The sequence below is a fragment of the Hylobates moloch genome, unplaced genomic scaffold (genome assembly GCF_009828535.3).
Source record: "Hylobates moloch isolate HMO894 unplaced genomic scaffold, HMol_V3 SCAFFOLD_13, whole genome shotgun sequence".
Taxonomy (NCBI): domain Eukaryota; kingdom Metazoa; phylum Chordata; class Mammalia; order Primates; family Hylobatidae; genus Hylobates; species Hylobates moloch.
The window spans coordinates 94,187,988-94,206,661 of NW_026652288.1; the positions used below are offsets into that span (position 1 = coordinate 94,187,988).

At 43.9% G+C, this 18,674-nt stretch overlaps 1 protein-coding gene across 1 annotated transcript; it reads right to left on the minus strand.

The window, feature by feature from the left end:
* Window positions 1–1,329: 1,329 nt before the first annotated feature.
* Window positions 1,330–3,038, minus strand: MAGEF1 (MAGE family member F1). Its single transcript, XM_032171812.2, has one exon. It carries the CDS (start codon window positions 2,793–2,795, stop codon window positions 1,863–1,865), a length of 933 nt encoding a protein of 310 aa, XP_032027703.1. The 5' UTR covers window positions 2,796–3,038; the 3' UTR covers window positions 1,330–1,862.
* Window positions 3,039–18,674: the final 15,636 nt, after the last annotated feature.

The following is an 18,674-nucleotide window of genomic DNA, read 5'->3' on the forward strand; positions in this document are numbered from 1 at the left end:
ATGCCTCACTTGTTTCTTGGAGTTGTGATGTCTAAAATTGAAGGCTAAGAATGGGGAACAATGCACTAGAATGAAACACACTGGGTTTCAGGGCAACAGACTTGGGTTCTAGTCTTGGTACTCCATTTTACCAACCAAAAGGCTTTAGGCAAATCACCAAGTAATCTGACCTCTCATCGCTGTGAGAAAATACAAATGTGAGAAATTATCGTTATTGCTCCTTGAGGGCAAAACCAGTCTCCTCTTTTTTTTTTTTTTTTTTTTTTTTTTTTGAGACGGAGTCCTGCTCTGTCGCCCAGGCTGGAGTGCAGTGGCATGATCTCGGCTCAGTGCAACCTCCACCTCCTGGGTTCAAGCGATTCTCCTGCCTCAGCCTCCTGAGTAGCTGGGATTACAGGCATTGTGCCACCATGCCCAGCTAATTTTTATATTTTTAATAGAGACAGGGTTTCACTACGCTGACCGGGCTGGTCTCGACCTCCTGACCTCGTGATCCGTCTGCCTCAGCCTCCCAAAGTGCTGGGATTACAGGCGTGAGCCACCATGCCGGGCCAAGTCTTCTCATTTTAATAGTTCTGGTACCCATCAAAGTTGTTAGCACGGAGTGGGCACTCAATATTTATGTTTAATGAATCATAAACTACCCAGAAGTTGTATTTTTAACCATTAGCAACTTTTTTGCCCCTAAGCTGGTAGCTTTAGTCCCACTCTGATTTGTTGGATCCCTATGTCCCAAAGTAGTTTGTATTCCACGCCAACCTTAACATCCTCAGAGACACAACTGGAAGAAAAAACTGGTAAGAGAAAAGAAAGCAGCTCTTCTGTTTACGGCAGTTGCAGGGGAACAGTTTCACAACCCGCCCACCCTGCCCCCCACCCTCGCCCACTCTCTGGTTTGGGAATCACTTCTCTAAATTCCCTATTATTCTAAGTACCCTTTCTACAGGATTTATCCTCACGCAGAAGCTGGTGGGCATTGAAGAAGCCAGAGCTGCTTACAGATGACTCTCCACGGATAATATGAAGGGGAGGGATGCCTTACAAGTCTCCTCTAAATGGGAGGGGGCAGGTGGAAAGTAGCAGGCAGAAACATGGAAGAGGGAACTGGGCTTCCTGGTGCCAGAGGAGAAATCTTGAAGTGGATTTCTGAAGAGCAAACCTCACTCAATCATCCCAGCTGGGTTAAGTATCCCTTTGTAGACTTCAACTCATTGCACTGCTAATTTCTTGTTTATTTACTTACTCTTCAATTGTGAAAAAAAGTAGGACCTTTATCTTGTTTAGTATTCTATCCCCAAGTGCCCACACAGTGCGTCACAGAAAACGAGATGCTCCACAAATGTTTAATTTATTAAGTGTATCAGGGTATACTGCTAACTCATTGCATTTTAATTTTTCTCTAGATACTCAAACAGCTAAGCAAATGGAGGTACATGCCAGTCTTTCTTCTTTTACACACAACAGACAAAAGTGTTGGGGGGCTAGACACCAATCAGCTATTTTTTTCCCCTGGAACCAGATCATCATACTGCTGAGTTCCTTCAAACCATCAAAGTACAGCCTTCCTTCCAATGTTGCATAATCTGTTCAAAATCACAGTATAAATACAAATTCTTCAATCCATTTTACAAAACCAGTAAAACTCTACAACAAAATCCTACAGGAAAAAGTAGACCAATCTCATTTACAAACAGCATTTTAACAGTAATTATTAAATGTAACAAAACATAAGATACAAAATCTAAATCCTTAAAGTCACACGATTTCTACAGAAATAAGACCCTCGCCCCACCTATATTACTTATGACTCAGGACAGTAGCTCGTCCTCACGGACACCCACTGGCCAACTTTTCACCAACCCTCACCAGAGGTGGATGCCGGCCCTAGCACTGGCCCTGGCCGTCATACTGGCTTCAGCTCTGGCCTTGGCTCTGGCCCTGTCGGCCTCGTCTGCTAGGGCCTCACGGTACTGCACTGGCCAGTGCTGGGGTTCCTTCTTATGCAGCTTGGCCACGAACCCCAGGACTTTCATCTTGCTGATTTCCAGGTTGCTTCGGGGACCCCAAGAGAATTCATATTCCGGTGGATTGGTGTGAGGCACCCGCCTGTAACTGAGATATCGCTGCTGCACAAAATCTTCCATAATAAGCCTCTTCGGATACCCAAAGAGAAAATGATACTTTGAGGGTTGCACCCCCAACCGACGCAGCATCTCCCAGACCTGGGCCTCCCTGGCGCTATTACCTCTCATATAGATAAGGCCCAGGATCATCATTAACAGACCCAATCTGGGGCCATCTCCTCCCAGATCCTCCTCCTCCTCCTCCTCCTCCTCCTCCAGAGGTTTCAGTTTGTTGATCAGTATGTAAGTGTGGTGCTTGCGGTCAAACTGTTTCAGCTCAAAGCCAAAGACATACCGCAGATGCTCTGCGGCCCTCGCGATGATGTCGGGGAACAGAGCCTTCAAGTCTCCAATAACGTATTTCACCATCTCCGAGCGTGTGATGGGACTCTTCTTCTTGTCTTTCACCAGGAGGAACTGCACCAACTCCGCCACCGTCCGATTCAGACGGCGGTAGGCCCTGCGCCTTGCCAAGGCTTTGGCCGCCAAGGCCCTCGCGCCTTTCCGGGTGAGGGCGGGCTCCGCAGCCCCCTCTTCCCTCCCGGCGCCAAGCTCCTCCTTAGGGCGCTCCTGCGAGGCGGTCGGGGCGCGGGTCTCACCATCATGGCCGCCATCCTTCTCCCCCTCGGCCTGCGGGACCGGGAGCCCCCTGCTCTCTGGTGTCTGCAACATGTTTTCGGGCAGGCAGGTGCAGAGCGCGTACACGGGCCGAGGGGTGTGGGAGCCGCCGCGCAAGCCCCGGGGGAGGGGTTGGACAGCGGCTGTGGCAGTGGGAGTACAAGGAGCAACGGCAGCGGGAGCTTTGTGGCTGCTGGGCGTCACCGCACGGGAGTCCAACCTGCGGCCGCAACGCCGCCAGCAGCCGGGACCTGCGGCGCGCAGCCTCAGTCCGCGCCCGCGCGAGGGGCCACTTCCGGCCACCTCAGCCAGGATGGCGACCCTAGTGTCGCACGAAGCCCCTCCTTTTCCGGTCCCTTCCGGGTTGGGGGTGTGCCCGGGCTGCTATAAGTGGAAGTGCCCTGGAGGGTGGGGACCCTGTGCTGGATTTTAGGCTTGAAAAGTCGGGGGCGGGGGAATGTAACCAGGACTCTCCCATCCAAGGCACGCAGACTGGGGAATGTTTCAGTGTACAAGGGATGAAATAGGGATGGAGTGCCACCCACGTTCATTCTGCAAGTGCCTGTTTGTAAGTGTGTGTATCTCGGATTTTCAATGCTTTGCCGTGGCTCTAGTGCAGAGAGCACGGTGCAGCCTGCGAGGTAAGACTGTGCGAGCCAATTAGTAAAGGATGCTAGGGAGATTGAAATTTATTCTGGACGTAAAGAAAATACTGCAGCGGGATTTAAGCAAGTGAGTGTCCAGACCAGATCTATGTCTTCATGTTCTGGCGGTATTGTGGAAGACAAATTGGAGTTCGGCCGGCTAAAAGCTAGAATCCAGTTTGGAGGATTATTATAGTGCAAACTAGGAACTGGGACCTGGCCTATTTAGTGGGGTGTATCCTCGGTGGCTAGAGCAGTGCCTGACACAGAGAGGAACTCAATAAATATTATTCAATGGATCATTATGATGAGGGAGTAAGGACAGCAGATTCCATGGGGATAAGAGGAAAATACTGAGGAAGTACAGCAGGAATAGGGACTGGTTGGAAGAAAGGGGAAGGTTTTTTTTTTTTTTTGCCCAAGTCAAATTTGACTACTCCCACGTATTTCTTTTTTCTCTTTTTACACACTCTGAGCTTTCTTCTGCTTCTTGCTCCTTCCTTCCTTCTTTCCTTCCCTCCTTCCTTCCTTCCTCTTCTTCTTCCTTCCTCCCTCCCTTCCCTCCTTCCTTTCCTGCCTCTCTTCCTCCCTCCCTCTCTCCCTCCCTCCCTCCCTCCCTTCCTTCCTTCCCGCCTCCCTCCCTTCCTTCCCTGTCAGAAATGCCCTCTCTGTCACCTCCATTTCTTCAAATCCTGTCCGCTATTCAGGGCCCAGTTTAAACATCACCTTCCCAAGCTTTCCTTAGTCACCATGCATAGAAGTTATTTACTGTCATCTCTGAATCACCTTAGCAATTTGTTAACATCCATGTATATAGGACTCATTAGGTGCCAGGCTCTGTTCTAAGCACTTTTCAAATATTAATTCATCGGATTCTCACTAATGTAGGTACTAATACCATCATCCCCATTTTATAGACGATTGTATCTTTTCTGTGACACAGTTTGCTACTTATTAGCTATGTAATCTTGGGCAAGTTACCTAAACTTCTGCCCTTCCGTTACCTTATCAGTAAAATGAGTATAACAGTAGTAACAGCATTGTGGAGATTATGTGAGGTAATGCACATAAGCATTTAACGCAGTACTTGGTACATATTGATATTCAATAAATGTTAGCTGTTAATTATTGCATATTTTTATATGCAATATACAGTATTAGAATCGCAAGATGAACTGTCCTGGAATGCCTAGCACTCTGTGGAGATGCAGAGGAGGTGTCCTGGGACAAAGCACTGAACCAGGTCAGTACTCACCCATTCTGTGACCTTGCACAGGATGCTCAAACACCCTGGACCACTTTTTTCTGATACTGTAGCTCTGCTAGGTAAGTGGTATTATCAGCCTCATTTTCCAGGTGAGGTTACACACAAGGAGGTTAAGTAACTTGCCCAACATCATACAGCTGGGATGTGAACCCATATAGTATTACTCCAGAGACCGTGCTCTTAACCACTGCATTCATAGATGTTAATTCTTATTATTATCATTTACTATACTTTGTATTATAATTTGTTGTGCTTATCTTATTACCCTCCCCCAAACCAAACGTCCTAAAAGCTAGGGCTATGTTTTTAACTCTTTTGAAGAGCTTCTCATAGTCAATACTCAATATATAATTGCCAATGAATAAATGACAGAAGGCTTTACTTTTTTCTCTAGGAAATAACAGTTACTTATTTTAAGTAAATATCTGACAGACTTTTCTAAATCTAAATATGAAATGTTCCTTTTAAAAACTTTTGAAAATATATACCCATTTGTATCATATGACTTACAAACCTGGAAGTATGTGAATGAAGCAGGAGAGGATGTTTATTATAGCCGAGCTCAAGGCTATTAGTAGTTTTCATTGTGCCAAACATTTTATGTACAATATAATTTACTCCTCACAAATCCCTGTAAAGAAGGTATTATTATCCACATTTACAAATGGGAAAACAGTCACCGAGAGGTTAAATCACCTGCCCCAAACCACCCGTCTGTTAAGTGCTAGACAAGAAATGAAAACCCAGTGGTGTTGTTAACTAGAAAGGGGTATCCAGGAACATTCGGTGGTGATGGCAATGTTCTGTGTCTTGATTTGGATGTAGGTATACATTTGTCAAAACTTGTCAAACTGTACACTTAATAGCTATGCATTTCTTTTCTTTTCTTTTGAGACAGGGTCTCACTCTGTTACCCAGGCTGGAGTGGTGCAGTGGCACAATCTCAGCTCACTGCAACCCTTGACTCCCAGGTTCAAGTGCTTCTCTTGCCTCAGCCTCCCAAGTAGCTGGGATTACAGGTGCCTGCCACCACACCTGGCTGATTTTTGTATTTTTAGTAGAGACGGGGTTTCACCATGTGTTGGCCAAGCTGGTCTCAAACTCTTGACCTCAAGTGATCCGCCCGCCTCAGCCTCCCAAAATGCTGGGATTACAGGCGTGAGCCACCATGCCCAGCCAGGTATGCATTTCATAGTGTATAAATCATACCTCAAAATTTATAAAAATAAAAAAGGATGTTAAAAAATGAACAGCCCTTTAGGTATGGGAGGTGGCGAGGAGTAAGAAAGGTGAATGGACTCTGCATTACTACTTGCCAATCGCTAGATATTACCATGTTACAGTGGAAGGAATGCAAACAATAATTTTTCCCATTTTTTTTTTGTTATATCCACCATGTAACTGGACATGCTGAATTTTTTTTTTTTTTTTTTTTTTTTTGAGATGAAGTCTCGCTCTGTCGACCAGGCTGTAGTGCAGTGGCGCATCTCAGCTCACTGCAACTCCGTCTCCCAGGTTCACGCCATTCTCCTGCCACAGCCTCCCGAATAGCTGGGACTACAGGTGCCCGCCACCACGCCTGGCTAATTTTTTTGATTTTTTTTTTTTTTAGGAGAGATGGGGTTTCACCATGTTAGCCAGGATGGTCTCGATCTCCTGATCTCGTGATCCGCCTGCCTCGGCCTCCCGAAGTGCTGGGATTACCGGCGTGAGCCACTGCTCCTGGCAACAGGCAGACTTTTAACACATTCCTTACCTAAGCTTTTAAAAGGGACGAAAGATGTACGTCTTTGGTTTGAGAGATGACGAAACATGTACTTTAATGACTATTGGGTTGGAATCTTCTTGAGAGAGGATCCTTCTTAGCCTAGACTAGAGTCTTCAAAAGCCCACCGTGCTTTGTACGGTTTCATACGTGGAAGGGAGAAGGGTGTTCCACTGGAAACGCAGAATTGCAGCTGAGCTGTCCTGGAATGCCCAGCACTCTGTGGAGACGCGGAGGAGGTTTCCTGGGACAAAGTGCTGAACCAGGTCAGTACTCGCCCATTCTGTGACCTTGCACAGGACGCTGAACCTCTCTGAGCCACCTTTTCCTCATCTTTAGGCCCCGACAACCCTTGTTTTGCCCATCCTCACAGAGTTATTTTGAAGTTCAATCAAGATTATAAATGTAAATATGCGTTTAAAGTGCTCCACCATTAAGAAATAAATATAAAATGTTACAGACCCTTTTCTAAAAGAGACATGGTGGAAAAATCCCAGTAATGAGGGTGACTGGCCTCTTAGACAGACATTTCGGAATAGCTTACACATTCCTCGTTGAAAAAACTGTCTGGCCAAAAAAGATTAAATAAAGAAATGTCAAGTACTGACACTCCATTTGAGGCCAGTGAATACTTTGGTGCAGAGCCAGGGTTATCTTGTTGGATTCCTTCTAAACTTGGCAATAGAGTCCTCCAAACTCTTGAATGCCTTCTTCACACAGGTGCTCAGTAACACGTCACCCCAGATCTGATGGTCTCCAGGCTGCATGGGTGCTTGTGTCTTCCCTATTTCTCCTGACAGTCTTGACAGCCGTGCAGCTGATCCGGCTCCAAGCAGGGATCAGAGGAAGAGCTTTGTCTCTATCCCTAGGCCGGGAGAAATTGAAGCTGGTTTTGTCAGAGCTGAATGGGCAGAGTGTGAGGCTTTGGGTCCCGTCTGTGGGGCTGGGATTGAGGCAGGATGGCCAGGCGGATGATTCGATCTGACTTCGGTAATGAAAATTGTTTGTTACTGTTTGAAGAGTAATTGTGTAAGCAACAGTACTTCTGTGTTTGGCTGCCAGTGACTCACCAGTGTCTGTAATATAACACCAAACCCAGAGGAGGAGCAGACCCTGGCCGGCGGGGGGAGGGGGAATGGCAGGGGGCAGAGGGCCCCCTACTCATTCATCCCCTTCTCCCTCTTCCACTGTCCCACCCCCTCTCTAAACCTCGAAGGAGAGTTGGCGAGAAGGCATTTGCCACCTGGACACAATGAGGCCCAGTGCAAGGGGCGGGCGAGAGCCTGGCCAGGAGCCAGGGCCCTGGTCTGAATGGCTGTTGCCAAGGGGCTGCCAACAGCCCATCTCAATCCCCAAGAGGCTGGGCAACGGCGGGGGGCCCAACCCCCACCTCCGAGGCCTACCTCACGCCATTCGCAGGCCGTGATCAGAATGTGCAGGACACGGGGGCTTTGAGCGGCTGAACAGAGCCGTTTCCCCTCTGCTGGCCGCTGGTTTGCTTGGATTAGAGCGGCCTCTCCGGAGCTCCTTTGTGGGCTGCTTGTTATTCCGCAGGCACAGAGCACTGTGCATTCATCTTTATTAGTTCTAATTGCTTCCCCATTCTAATGGGATCTTGATATTCCCATACAATTGAAAGGAAATGTATTCATTAAAATAATTCTTCTCCTAACTAACTGCCGCTTCAAGCTGCTCCTCTAAGTGACATTGTCTCTCTAACCACAGCCTGCTGAGGCCTCTTATTAAGACTCTAGTCAAAAGCCAACTTTGGGCAGCAAACTTTCCTTGCAGGAGTTTCCAGACACTGGAGAGAGGGTGCTTTTTAATCGGCTCACACACAGAAGTTGGAGGCCAGCTGGTGTAATTGGGGGTGCTGCTCCGGGTGGATGGAGGGAGAAGGGCTCGCCTCCAGCTCTGCCTCCCGTAACAATGACCCCTTTCTGCACACCAACCAGCTCATTTGGAGAGGGCTTCTCCCCCTGTCATGTGTGTGAAACTTCTTGTTTATGCCACAAGCAGTTACTAGGTGTGTTTTAAGCAAAAGGCACTGAGGAAGGTGCTGTGGGAAGTGTGGAGATGGGCTGCAGATTCAAGGCCTTTATGGTCTTGGTGGGTGGCTCCCAACTCCAAGTCCCTAGAGTTAGGTATGAGAGGAAAGGCTGGCAGCGCTCTCAATGTGCAGAAAGCTTACTAGGATCAAGAACTGAGAAAAGCAGGCTATTATTTCATAAATGTGTTTGATTTAATAACCAAAATCTTTCAAGCTATGGGACCATGGGGGTAATACAAGAAGCTTTTTGGGACATTGGGAACCACTGATCTAGTTAGGGGAAATAAGCTGTCATGAAAAGAATGACTACATAAATGTCTGCTCTTGACATCAGTGGTATCAATAAAGTGTTATGGGAATTTGGAGGGGTGGAAGGGAGTATGTGCTGGGCACTGCACAATTGCTTGAACCTTATTTAATCCCTAGAACAGCCCTTTGAGGGAAGCATAATTATTCCCCATTTTACAAATGAAATCTAAGAGAAGTTAGGTAATGTTTCCACTGTCAATAGTTGGAGACAGGATGAACACCAGCCTTCTGATTCCAAAACACAAGCTATTTTCACGGCACCTCTCACATCATATCTGTCTTGGGTGATCAGAGGTTTCCTGTGAGAGGTGGTGTTTGATCCCCCTTGAGGCCTTTAGGAATAGTGGGTTGTCAACAGGCAGGGAGTGTGGTCCCAAAGGAAGCAAAAACACACACAGGGACTGGGAAGAAGCTGGCATATCAGGAAATGACAAGAGTCCAGGTGGCCCAGACGCTGGAGTGTGTGCCGAGGTGGAGGAGAAAAGCAGAAAGGTTTGTGAGGGCCAAATTTTAAAGAGCCTTGCTTGTCAGGAGTTTGGATTTTATCCTGTAGATAATTCTCCAAGGAGGATACTTGAAGCCTCCAGATAAACACAGTATTTCTTTCAGGAACATCAGTTTTCCTTGAGGTGAATAATTTTAAACATCTTCATATTAAAAGAAATTCGGATATATCGTGGAGTAGAATGCAAAATTCTCATGAATTTTTAAGAGAAAACAGGAGACTTCAAAGAGAGTTTGGGTGTGCTGGCAGGAGCTTCAGGCTCTGCAGTACCCTGGGGGAACATAAGGCATTTCTTTTGTCTACTGTTGGTGCGTTTCAGTGGTAAAGATTGAGAAGCGCTGATTTTACACAAACTGTTTTGATCGCAGGAATAAAATCGATAGCTGTTTTTCAAGATGGGAGGCAGGGGCCTGGAAGATAGGTTGGGCAGGGCGGGGATTGAGGGCAAGAGGCCAGTTAGGAGGCTGTTGCAATCACTCTCCAGAGACATAAAGGGCCTGGGGGCTGCCTGCGTCTCAGAGCTCACCTCTTTGCCCTGGCACTTTTGGAGGGGGCTACCTGAGAGACACCCACCTTGTAGCTGCTTATTTTATTTTATTTATGTTTGGAGATGGAGTTTCACTCTTGTCGCCCAGACTGGAGTGCAATGGCACCATCTCGGCTCACTTCAACCTCCACCTCCTGGGTTGAAGCAATTCTCCTGCCTCAGCCTCCCGAGTAGCTGGGACTACAGGCACGTGCCACCATGCCCGGCTAATTTTTGTATTTTTAGTAGAGACGAGGTTTCGCCATGTTGGTCAGGCTGGTCTCAAACTCCTGACCTCAGGTGATCTGCCTGTCTCAGCCTCCCAAAGTGCTGGGATTAGAGGCGTGAGCCACCAAGCCCAGCAGCTCCTTTCTTTTAACAAACTCAGCAATAAGACTAAGGTGGCCAAGGAGGCTGTAGCAGAAACAGTGAAAGGAGGGTCTGGGCCAGGAACAAGTCTTGCGGAGGACCTTCGTGCCCTGGCCTCTTCATCAACGATGCTGCCCTCCAACCACCTTCTGGCCCAACAGGTCTGTTAACTTACCTGCTGGAAGGTGAGTGGCTGGACCAGTGATTCTTGGGGAGCACCGCCTTGTTGCAGCATCCAGCCTTCATACACTGGTGGGCAGTTTTGTTTTACCTAGTGTGGTGGCCAACATCTTATGGTCAAGAGAGACTCAAGGGAAGAAGGAAGGGGGGATAAGTATCCCAGCTGAGGACCAAGGCCGTGCTTGACTTCTCCTTGTCATCAGTAGATGGAGATAGCCCACCTCAGTTAGCCAAAATCCCTAACTCATATGGGTCTTTCTGGAGGAGCCAATTCTTATGTAGTTCATAATTTGTTTCTCGAATCATCTTTGTTTTTAAAGCATTACAAAATAACTTAGTGCTTTTTTTCCCTAATTTTTAGAAGACGAAAATTGAGAAAATCTTGACCATCAAAAAGAAAAAAACAAAAACAGAAAAACACCTATAATTCCACCACCCAGGGGTAACTATAGTAAACAAATACATTGGTGGGTGTCTTCCTCCAATTTTTCTAAGCACATACAGTTTTATTTTTTTAATGGAGTCATTTTGTGTATACTGCATGTATACTGTGGCTTTGTATATGCATAACATATATTTCTTCACATACCTTGAAACTTTCACTCTAATTAATATTTTCCTATAAGGTAATTATTTGTGATTGAAGTTGCCCATGGCCCCATTGTCACCTTTAATGACTATTGCTATAGATTTAGTTTGTTTTCAGTTTTTCATTCTTAAATACAATGTGAGGAACTTATTTGTGGCAAAATTTTTCCACAGCAATATTATAAATATTTTCTCTTATACAAGTAATCATTTTATTGCTGAAAAATATAAGTTAAGGCAAGAAAAAAATTAAACACCTGAAATGTTACCATTCAGAAATCATATCTATATACCTTTCAGTGCCTGTCCTCACAGATTTAATTCTGTGCATGTGTTTATATCTATACATAAATAGATACATTGAATAAAGTCTGTAAGTCTGGGTGTAAATATATTTTTATTAAAACAATACTATTTTCTAGCCTGCTTTTTCTTAATAGATAATGACTATCCTTGTCATTAGTGTTCAATATTATCATTATACTGCTTTCTAATAATACATTGTATAAGTGTCTAACACTCATCCTGTTGTTTATTTGAGTTTTTCCTGGACCGTTCTTCTTTTTCTTATTTTTTGCAAGAGTTCTTTAAATAGTAAAGATATGAAATTTTTTGTCATGTTGCAAATATCTTTCCTGGATCATTCATTTTTCCTTGGGACTTGTTTGAGGTAAGTTTTTTCCTCTTTATTTTCATAATTATAAAAATAAAACATGATTTTTATTAACATTAGAAAATACAGATAGAAAGAAAAATAATTAAAATGAAATAACCCTAAATCCCACCAACTAAAGATAACCACTATTAATATTTTAGACTGTATCTTTCTAGTCTTTCCTATTTCCCAATATAGATGAGTAGGACCATATAAGTATGATATATTTTTTAAAATTGGGATTATTCTATATGTAATTGTGACCTATGTTAGGCACTAAATCGATTTTGAAAATCTATGTCAACACAAATGAACCTGTACCATTATGTATTAATTTTATTTTAAAAATAGATAATGCTTTAACACAGTTCAAAAATCAAAACAACATTAAAAAGCATACGTTCCCACACATCCCCATTCACTTGGTTCTCTGCCTTCCCTTCCCATAGGTCACTGCTTTTCCTAGTTACAAGCAAATGCAAATATATATTCCCCATCCTTTCTTACACGGAAGATAACACACTGTATATGCTATTGGGCACCTTACTTTTTTTGTTTTTGTTTTTTGTAGAGACTATTACTTTTTAGCAGTTTTAGGTTCACAGCAAAATTGAGAGCAAGATTCAGAGATTTCCCGTATATGTCCTGTCTGCACACATGCATAGCCTGCTTCACTTATCAACATCCCCCACCAGTTGATACATAATAAATGTATAAAAAATAATAATAAATGTATCGATTGTAATACATTTGTTAAATGTATTAACTATAACAAATGTATCAACTTTTGTAACAAATGTAATACATTTGTTAAATGTATTAACAAATGTATAATAAATAATAATAATAAATGTATCAGTTATAATACATTTGTTAAATGTATTGATTGTAACAGATGTGTCAACTCTTGTAACAAATGTCTTACATTTGTTAAATGTATCAATTGTAACAAATGTATCAACTGGTGGGGGATTAATATGCAATTAATACATTTGTTACAGTTGATAAACCTACATTGGCGTCATTATCACCAAAGACCATATTTTGCATTAGGGTTCACTCTTGGTGTTTTTTATTCTGTGAGTTTGGACAAATGTATCATGACATATATCCACCACTATAGAATCATAGAGAGTATTTTCACTGCCCTAAAAATCCCCCACGTCCACCTGTTCATCCCTCCCCTCTGGCACCTTCCTTAAAAAAACAAAACAAGGCCGGGCACAGTGGCTCATGCCTGTAATCCCAGCACTTTGGGAGGCCGAGGCGGCCGGATCACGAGATCAGGAGATCGAGACCATCCTGGCTAACATGGTGAAACCCCGTCTCTACTAAAAATACAAAAAATTAGCTGGGCATGGTGGCGGGCGCCTGTAGTCCCATCTACTCGGGAGGCTGAGGCAGGAGAATGGCGTGAACCTGGGAGGCGGAGCTTGCAGTGAGCCAAGATTGGGCCACTGTACTCCAGCCTGGGAGACAGAGCTAGACTCTGTCTCAAAAAACAAAACAAAAAAATATATAACGAAAAAACTTAATGGCACGTAGTGGAGACTTCTCATATCAGTATATAGAGAGCTTCCTGGTATTTCGTTGTATGGATGGATCATAATATCTAACCAACCCATTTAATCGGACATTTGAAATATTTCTGATATTTTGCTATTATACATAATTCTATAATGTGTACATATGTCATTTCTGTCCATGTGCAAATACATTTGCAGGAAAAATTCTGAGAGTAGGACTGATGAATCAAGGGGAAAATAGATTAGCAGTAACATCAATAGAAAATACCAAATTGCCCTTCATAAGGATGTACCATGTTGCACTCCTACCAGCAAAGAATGAGGGTATGTTTCCCTACAACATTAGCAAGTGAGTAAGTATATTTTGGATGTGTGCAAATCTGATAGGTGAAAAGTGGGTATATCATTGCAACTCCTATATAATTTGCTCTCGTTATTATAGATGAGGTTGAACATTCTTTCATACGCTTAAAAGCCATTTGTGTTTTTTTTTTCTGAAAATGGGTACCTTTTTATTGGGGTATTGGTTTTGATTTATAGAAACAAATATGTATTAGAGTGATTGACCTTTTGCGAAATGAGTTGTAATTTTTTTTTTTTCAGTTAACCATCTATTTTTCTACATTGCTCATGGGGTTTTTGCCATGCAGAAGTTTTAAGATTTTTATGTAGATGTATTTTTCAGTCTTTTATTTCATGACTTCTTGATTTTTGAATCAGTTAGAAAGGTCTTCACTGCTCCAAGATTATAAAAGAGTTCTATTATTATTCTGGCAATTTTATGGTTTTATTTTCCGCATTTATATCTCTGGTCCAGCTGAAATTTATCCTGGCGTACTGTGAGAAATATTGATCCAGCTTCTATCTTTTTCCAGTTAGCCAAATGCGATTTATTTAAAAATCTATCTTTGTCTCACTGATTTGATATTTTTCAAAGATCAAATTCTCGTATTTCCTTGGGTCTGTTTCTGTGCTTTCTAGTCTGTCCCATTGGTCTGTCTACACAGCATCATTTTTGATAGCTACATAGTATTGCTTTTTATGTGTAGCATAATTTATTTCACTAATTTGTTTTTGTTAAACTTTCAGGTTGCTTCCGGTTTTTCAATATTCCAAACAGTGCATCAGTGAATAAAATCCTTGCACACATGCATTTGTGAGTATAGTGAATCAATCCTGTCCTTTCCATTTTTATACATGGAATTTCTGGGTCAAAGATATGTGCCTTCTTAGGCTTTTTTCATACATATTGCCAAAATGCCTTTATACCAGTTTACACCCCCTCCAACAGTGTGTGAGTGCAAATTCCCCCACCCATGCCAACTCTCAGTATAATAATTCTTTTTAATCATTGCCAATCTGATCAGCCAAAAAAGGTCTCTTATTGCCGTTTTAATTTTCCTTCCTTTGAATGTTAGTGAGGCTGAATATTTTTTCAATTTATGGTGGGTTTTGATGTACAGAAGTTTTTGATTTTTTTTGTAGTCAAATCTATTAATCTTTTCCTCTATGGTTTCTGCTTTTGTTGACATGTTTAGAAAGTCCTTCCCCATCCTAAGATTATAAAATATTCACTCATATTTTCTTCTAGTACCTTTATGATTTCATTTCCATCTTTATCCATCTGGTATTCATTTTGACAAATGGCGTGAGCTGGGAAATAATGTGTATTATTTATTTATTTATTTCCCGGATGGGTACTCAATTATTTCATCACTGTTAAAAAGCACATATTTGTGTGTGTGTGTGTGTGTGTGTGTGTGTGTAACTATTCCTAAAGTGAACATCTTGAACAGCTGGACACTGAAGGTAACGTAGCTCTAGACTTTGGGTCATCATTAGAAATATCAGCTTAACAGGCAGAAATATCAGCTTAACAGGCAGATGGGGCACTTTCTAACAGATGTAAGCTTTTGAATCATTCGTATCCTAGCTTTGCAGCTCACTGCTGGTGCAACTTTGAGCAAACCAATGATCCTCCCTGTATCTTGGTATCTTCACCTATAAAATGGGATAATAATACTTATAGGGCTGTAATGAGAATTAAATGAGCTAATGTTTGTAGCAGCTGTCTACACACGCCTTTCACATCATGGACAGTCAATATTTATCACTTGCCCTTCACACTGCAGCCATCATGCTCCCTCCTCCCCATCAAGTGAGCCCTCAGGCCTTGACTGTAAATAGGATATGCTGGAGTGGGGAGAGGTTGGATGCTGTGTTTGCTTTTTATAGGTTTTCTATCTTTACCCTGTGATCAGACTTCCATGTGTTATGTCTTGCTGCTTTTAGTGTCTTTTCATTAGCAGCCTTTCTCTCCCCTTCTAAAAGTACTGCTTTTAATCTTATAACAGCTAGAAAACCAGACAACAGGATTGTTCGAAGTATATATAAATTAAGAGTAACTGGGATCTGAGTGAGAGCCTGAGGGCCTCTCCTATTGTATAACGTGGTGGTTCTCGGCTCTGGCTGTACATTAGAATCACCTGGGGAGCTTTGAAAACATATCCATGCCTGGGTCCTACTCCAGACCAATTAAATCAGAACCTCTGGTGGTGGGGCCCAGGCATGGGTGTGTTTAAAAACTCCACAGGTGATTCTAAAGTGCACGCAGGGCTGAGAACCATTGCTCGCGCGCACAGGCTTTGTGAGATTCACATTTACTGCTGAGAGGTTTTTCCCTCTGGTTCTCTCCCAAAGTGTGCCCCAAGTTGGGGCAGCAGCTCTGTGGAGCTGAAGGCCAGATGGTGGAGGTATCAGCGATGTTTAGGCTGCTGCTGTGCTTGCTAAAGTGAGCGGCCCCAACACTCAGGTCTGTGTAAGGGCACGTTCCTCAGGGCTTTCGAGATGATGTCAGTTTCTCTTTAAGATGGAGCTGTTTTCATCCCCGTCCTGATGCAGCTTCCCCTGCCTCTAGGGGCTTCCTGGGACCATGCTGACTTTGACTCCTGAGGAGAGTGGGAGATAATGAGAAATAAATCTTGAGAAAACACCTTCAGTTTTTATTTCTATCTTGTTTATGTGCATATTTGTTCTCTTTTTCTCTTGGCTCCTTCTCTGTCCTCAAAAACCTATGTAGGTGATATAGTTTGGCTGTGTCCCCACCCAAATCTCAACTTGAATTGTGGCTCCCGTAATTCCCATCTGTTGTGGGAGGGACCCAGTGGGAGATAATTGAATCATGGGGGAGGTTTCCCCTGTACGGGTCTCGTGGTAGTGAATCAGTCTCACGAGATCTGATGCTTTTATAAGGGGTTTCCTCTTCCGTTTGGCTCTCATTCTCTCTTGCCTCCCGCCATGTAAGATGTGCCTTTCACCTTCCGCCATGATTGTGAGGCCTCCCCAGCTATATGGAACTGTGAGTCTCTTTTTCTTTATACATTACCCAGTCTCAGATATGTCTTTATATCATCAGTGTGAAAACGGACTAAGACAGTAGGTGACATGTGTCCAGCCTGCTTGGTTCCCAACTTTGCTGGATCCATTCTATCTGTGGATGGAGCCACTCTCTCCCAAAGGTACACTTAGCCCTATCAACTATTGGTGGACCCACTTTGTCTCCTGGCAAATAGATACAAAATGTGCTCCCTACAGCCTACAAATTGGGCACCAACATCACAGCTCCTTGCTACAAAGTCAGCCTTCATGCTATTCTCAAATTCTGATAACCTGCCTGGGGGGCTTAGCCCATGGGCTTGAGACCCCTTCCTGGTGTCTTGCCTGGTTCATCTGAAACTAGGACCCCCTTGGCTCCACCAGATCCTGTGGAAGAAAAGTCGCCACCTTTTCTAATGAATTAAAGCCAATTCCTGCAAGCTTAGCAATGAAGCGAGAGTCTCTGTGTAGAGAGGGGTGACTAGAATTTCCCCTTGAGATTTCTCACCCATCATCCCCACCCTTCAACACACACAGGGCAGCTGAGACCAGGCTGGATTCCTCAGACCAGCCTTTACCACAGGTTGGGGAGAACAACAGAAATAAACATTGAGAGTAACATAAGCCCATAAAATCTTGTTTACAAGATATGACTTGATTGTGAGGGCTCAGTGCCTGCCCTCACCAGTGTGGGGGCTGCCTCTGCAGGGTCAGTGCCATGGCACCAGCCCTGGCCTTGGGGCAGAAGCTGGGACAGCTGTGCTCTTGAAAGTTCAGATGGACCCACTAAATAAAGAATGAAGCTGAGAAGGAGACGAGAGTTCCCCTTGTGTCAGGTGCCACCATCTGAATCCCAGAGTTCCGTCTGAGGATCTGTCTCTTCCTGGGATGATTAGAAATGATTGCTCCTTTTGGTGGTAAATAAGCCTCAGATTCAAGTAAGGTTTTGTTGATCATTAAGGCTGCATCAAGAAGGAATGGGGTGGGCAAACACTAGCTTGCTACCTTACCCCAATGCCTTGATCGGTCTTGCTAGAAGTGCAGTTTTATATCTACAAAAGACAATGGCTTTTCTTCAGATACATTCAGTTGAGAGGCAAAATGTTACAACATCATGAAATACTCTGTGATGTTCACAGCGGAGCAAGAGGTGAGCAAACTGAGGGTTATTTGCAAAGAATGCTGATGATATTCTTTTCAAAGAGCTCCCAATAGTCGTCCAGGGAAGAAAAACACAAGGGTATATCAGTTTGGAGAGACGTTTTTTTTTTGTTTGTTTGTTTTTGTTTTTTGTTTTTTTTTTACTTGGAAGTCTGTGCGACAGCTCTGTCTGTTTTGGTGCTGATTTCTTCTTCACTTTCTCCAGGAGAGATCTCATCCCCTGTCCATTGGGGAATGGCCTTGCCCTATGGCCCCTACCAAACAAAAACGTAGCAGAACACAGCAAAACAGCAGAGTCAGAGTGTGAAGTGCTGATAGAGTTCCCTGACGCTGACTCTCTGCTCTGCATTTCTGGAGATTGTATGCCTGTCATCCTGCATTCCTCGGTAGGCTACCTATTGGATAACCCCATAAACTCTGGCCCGCTAATCGTCAATGGGGATAGTGCTGCCCCCTAGAGGCACTTTAGAAACGTGTAGTGTTTGTTACATTGGTTGGGGGCACTACTGAGGTGGAGTCAGAGGCGAGCCAGACTCCCTGCCATAGGCAAGGCAGTCTTGTACAATGAAGATTTCTCCTGCACTTCTGACATTTGAATGCCCCACCAGATGTTCATGTAGGTAGAAAACCTCTTTATGTTGGTCTGAGCCTAGAACCTAATTGTAATTTGTATATAAACACAAAGTACTTTTGTACAATTTTGTTTATTTATTTATTTTTTGAGATGGAGACTCGCTATCGCCCAGGCTGGAGTGCAGTGGCATGATCTCTGGTCATCTCAACCTCCACCTGCTGGGTTCAAGCCGTTCTCCTGCCTCAGCCTCCCTAGTAGCTGGGATTACACGTGCCTGCCACCACGCCCGGCTAATTTTTTTGTATTTTTGTTTCACCATGTTGGCCAGGCTGGTCTTGAACTCCTAACCTTAAGTGATCCATCTGACTGGGCCTCCCAAAGTGCTGGGATTATAGGTGTGAGCCACCGCACCTGGCCCTTTGGTACAATTTTAATACGC

Bases quoted from the DNA above. Each gene is read 5' to 3' on its own strand.
- MAGEF1 (XM_032171812.2), bottom strand. From the start codon at position 2,795: ATGTTGCAGACACCAGAGAGCAGGGGGCTCCCGGTCCCGCAGGCCGAG.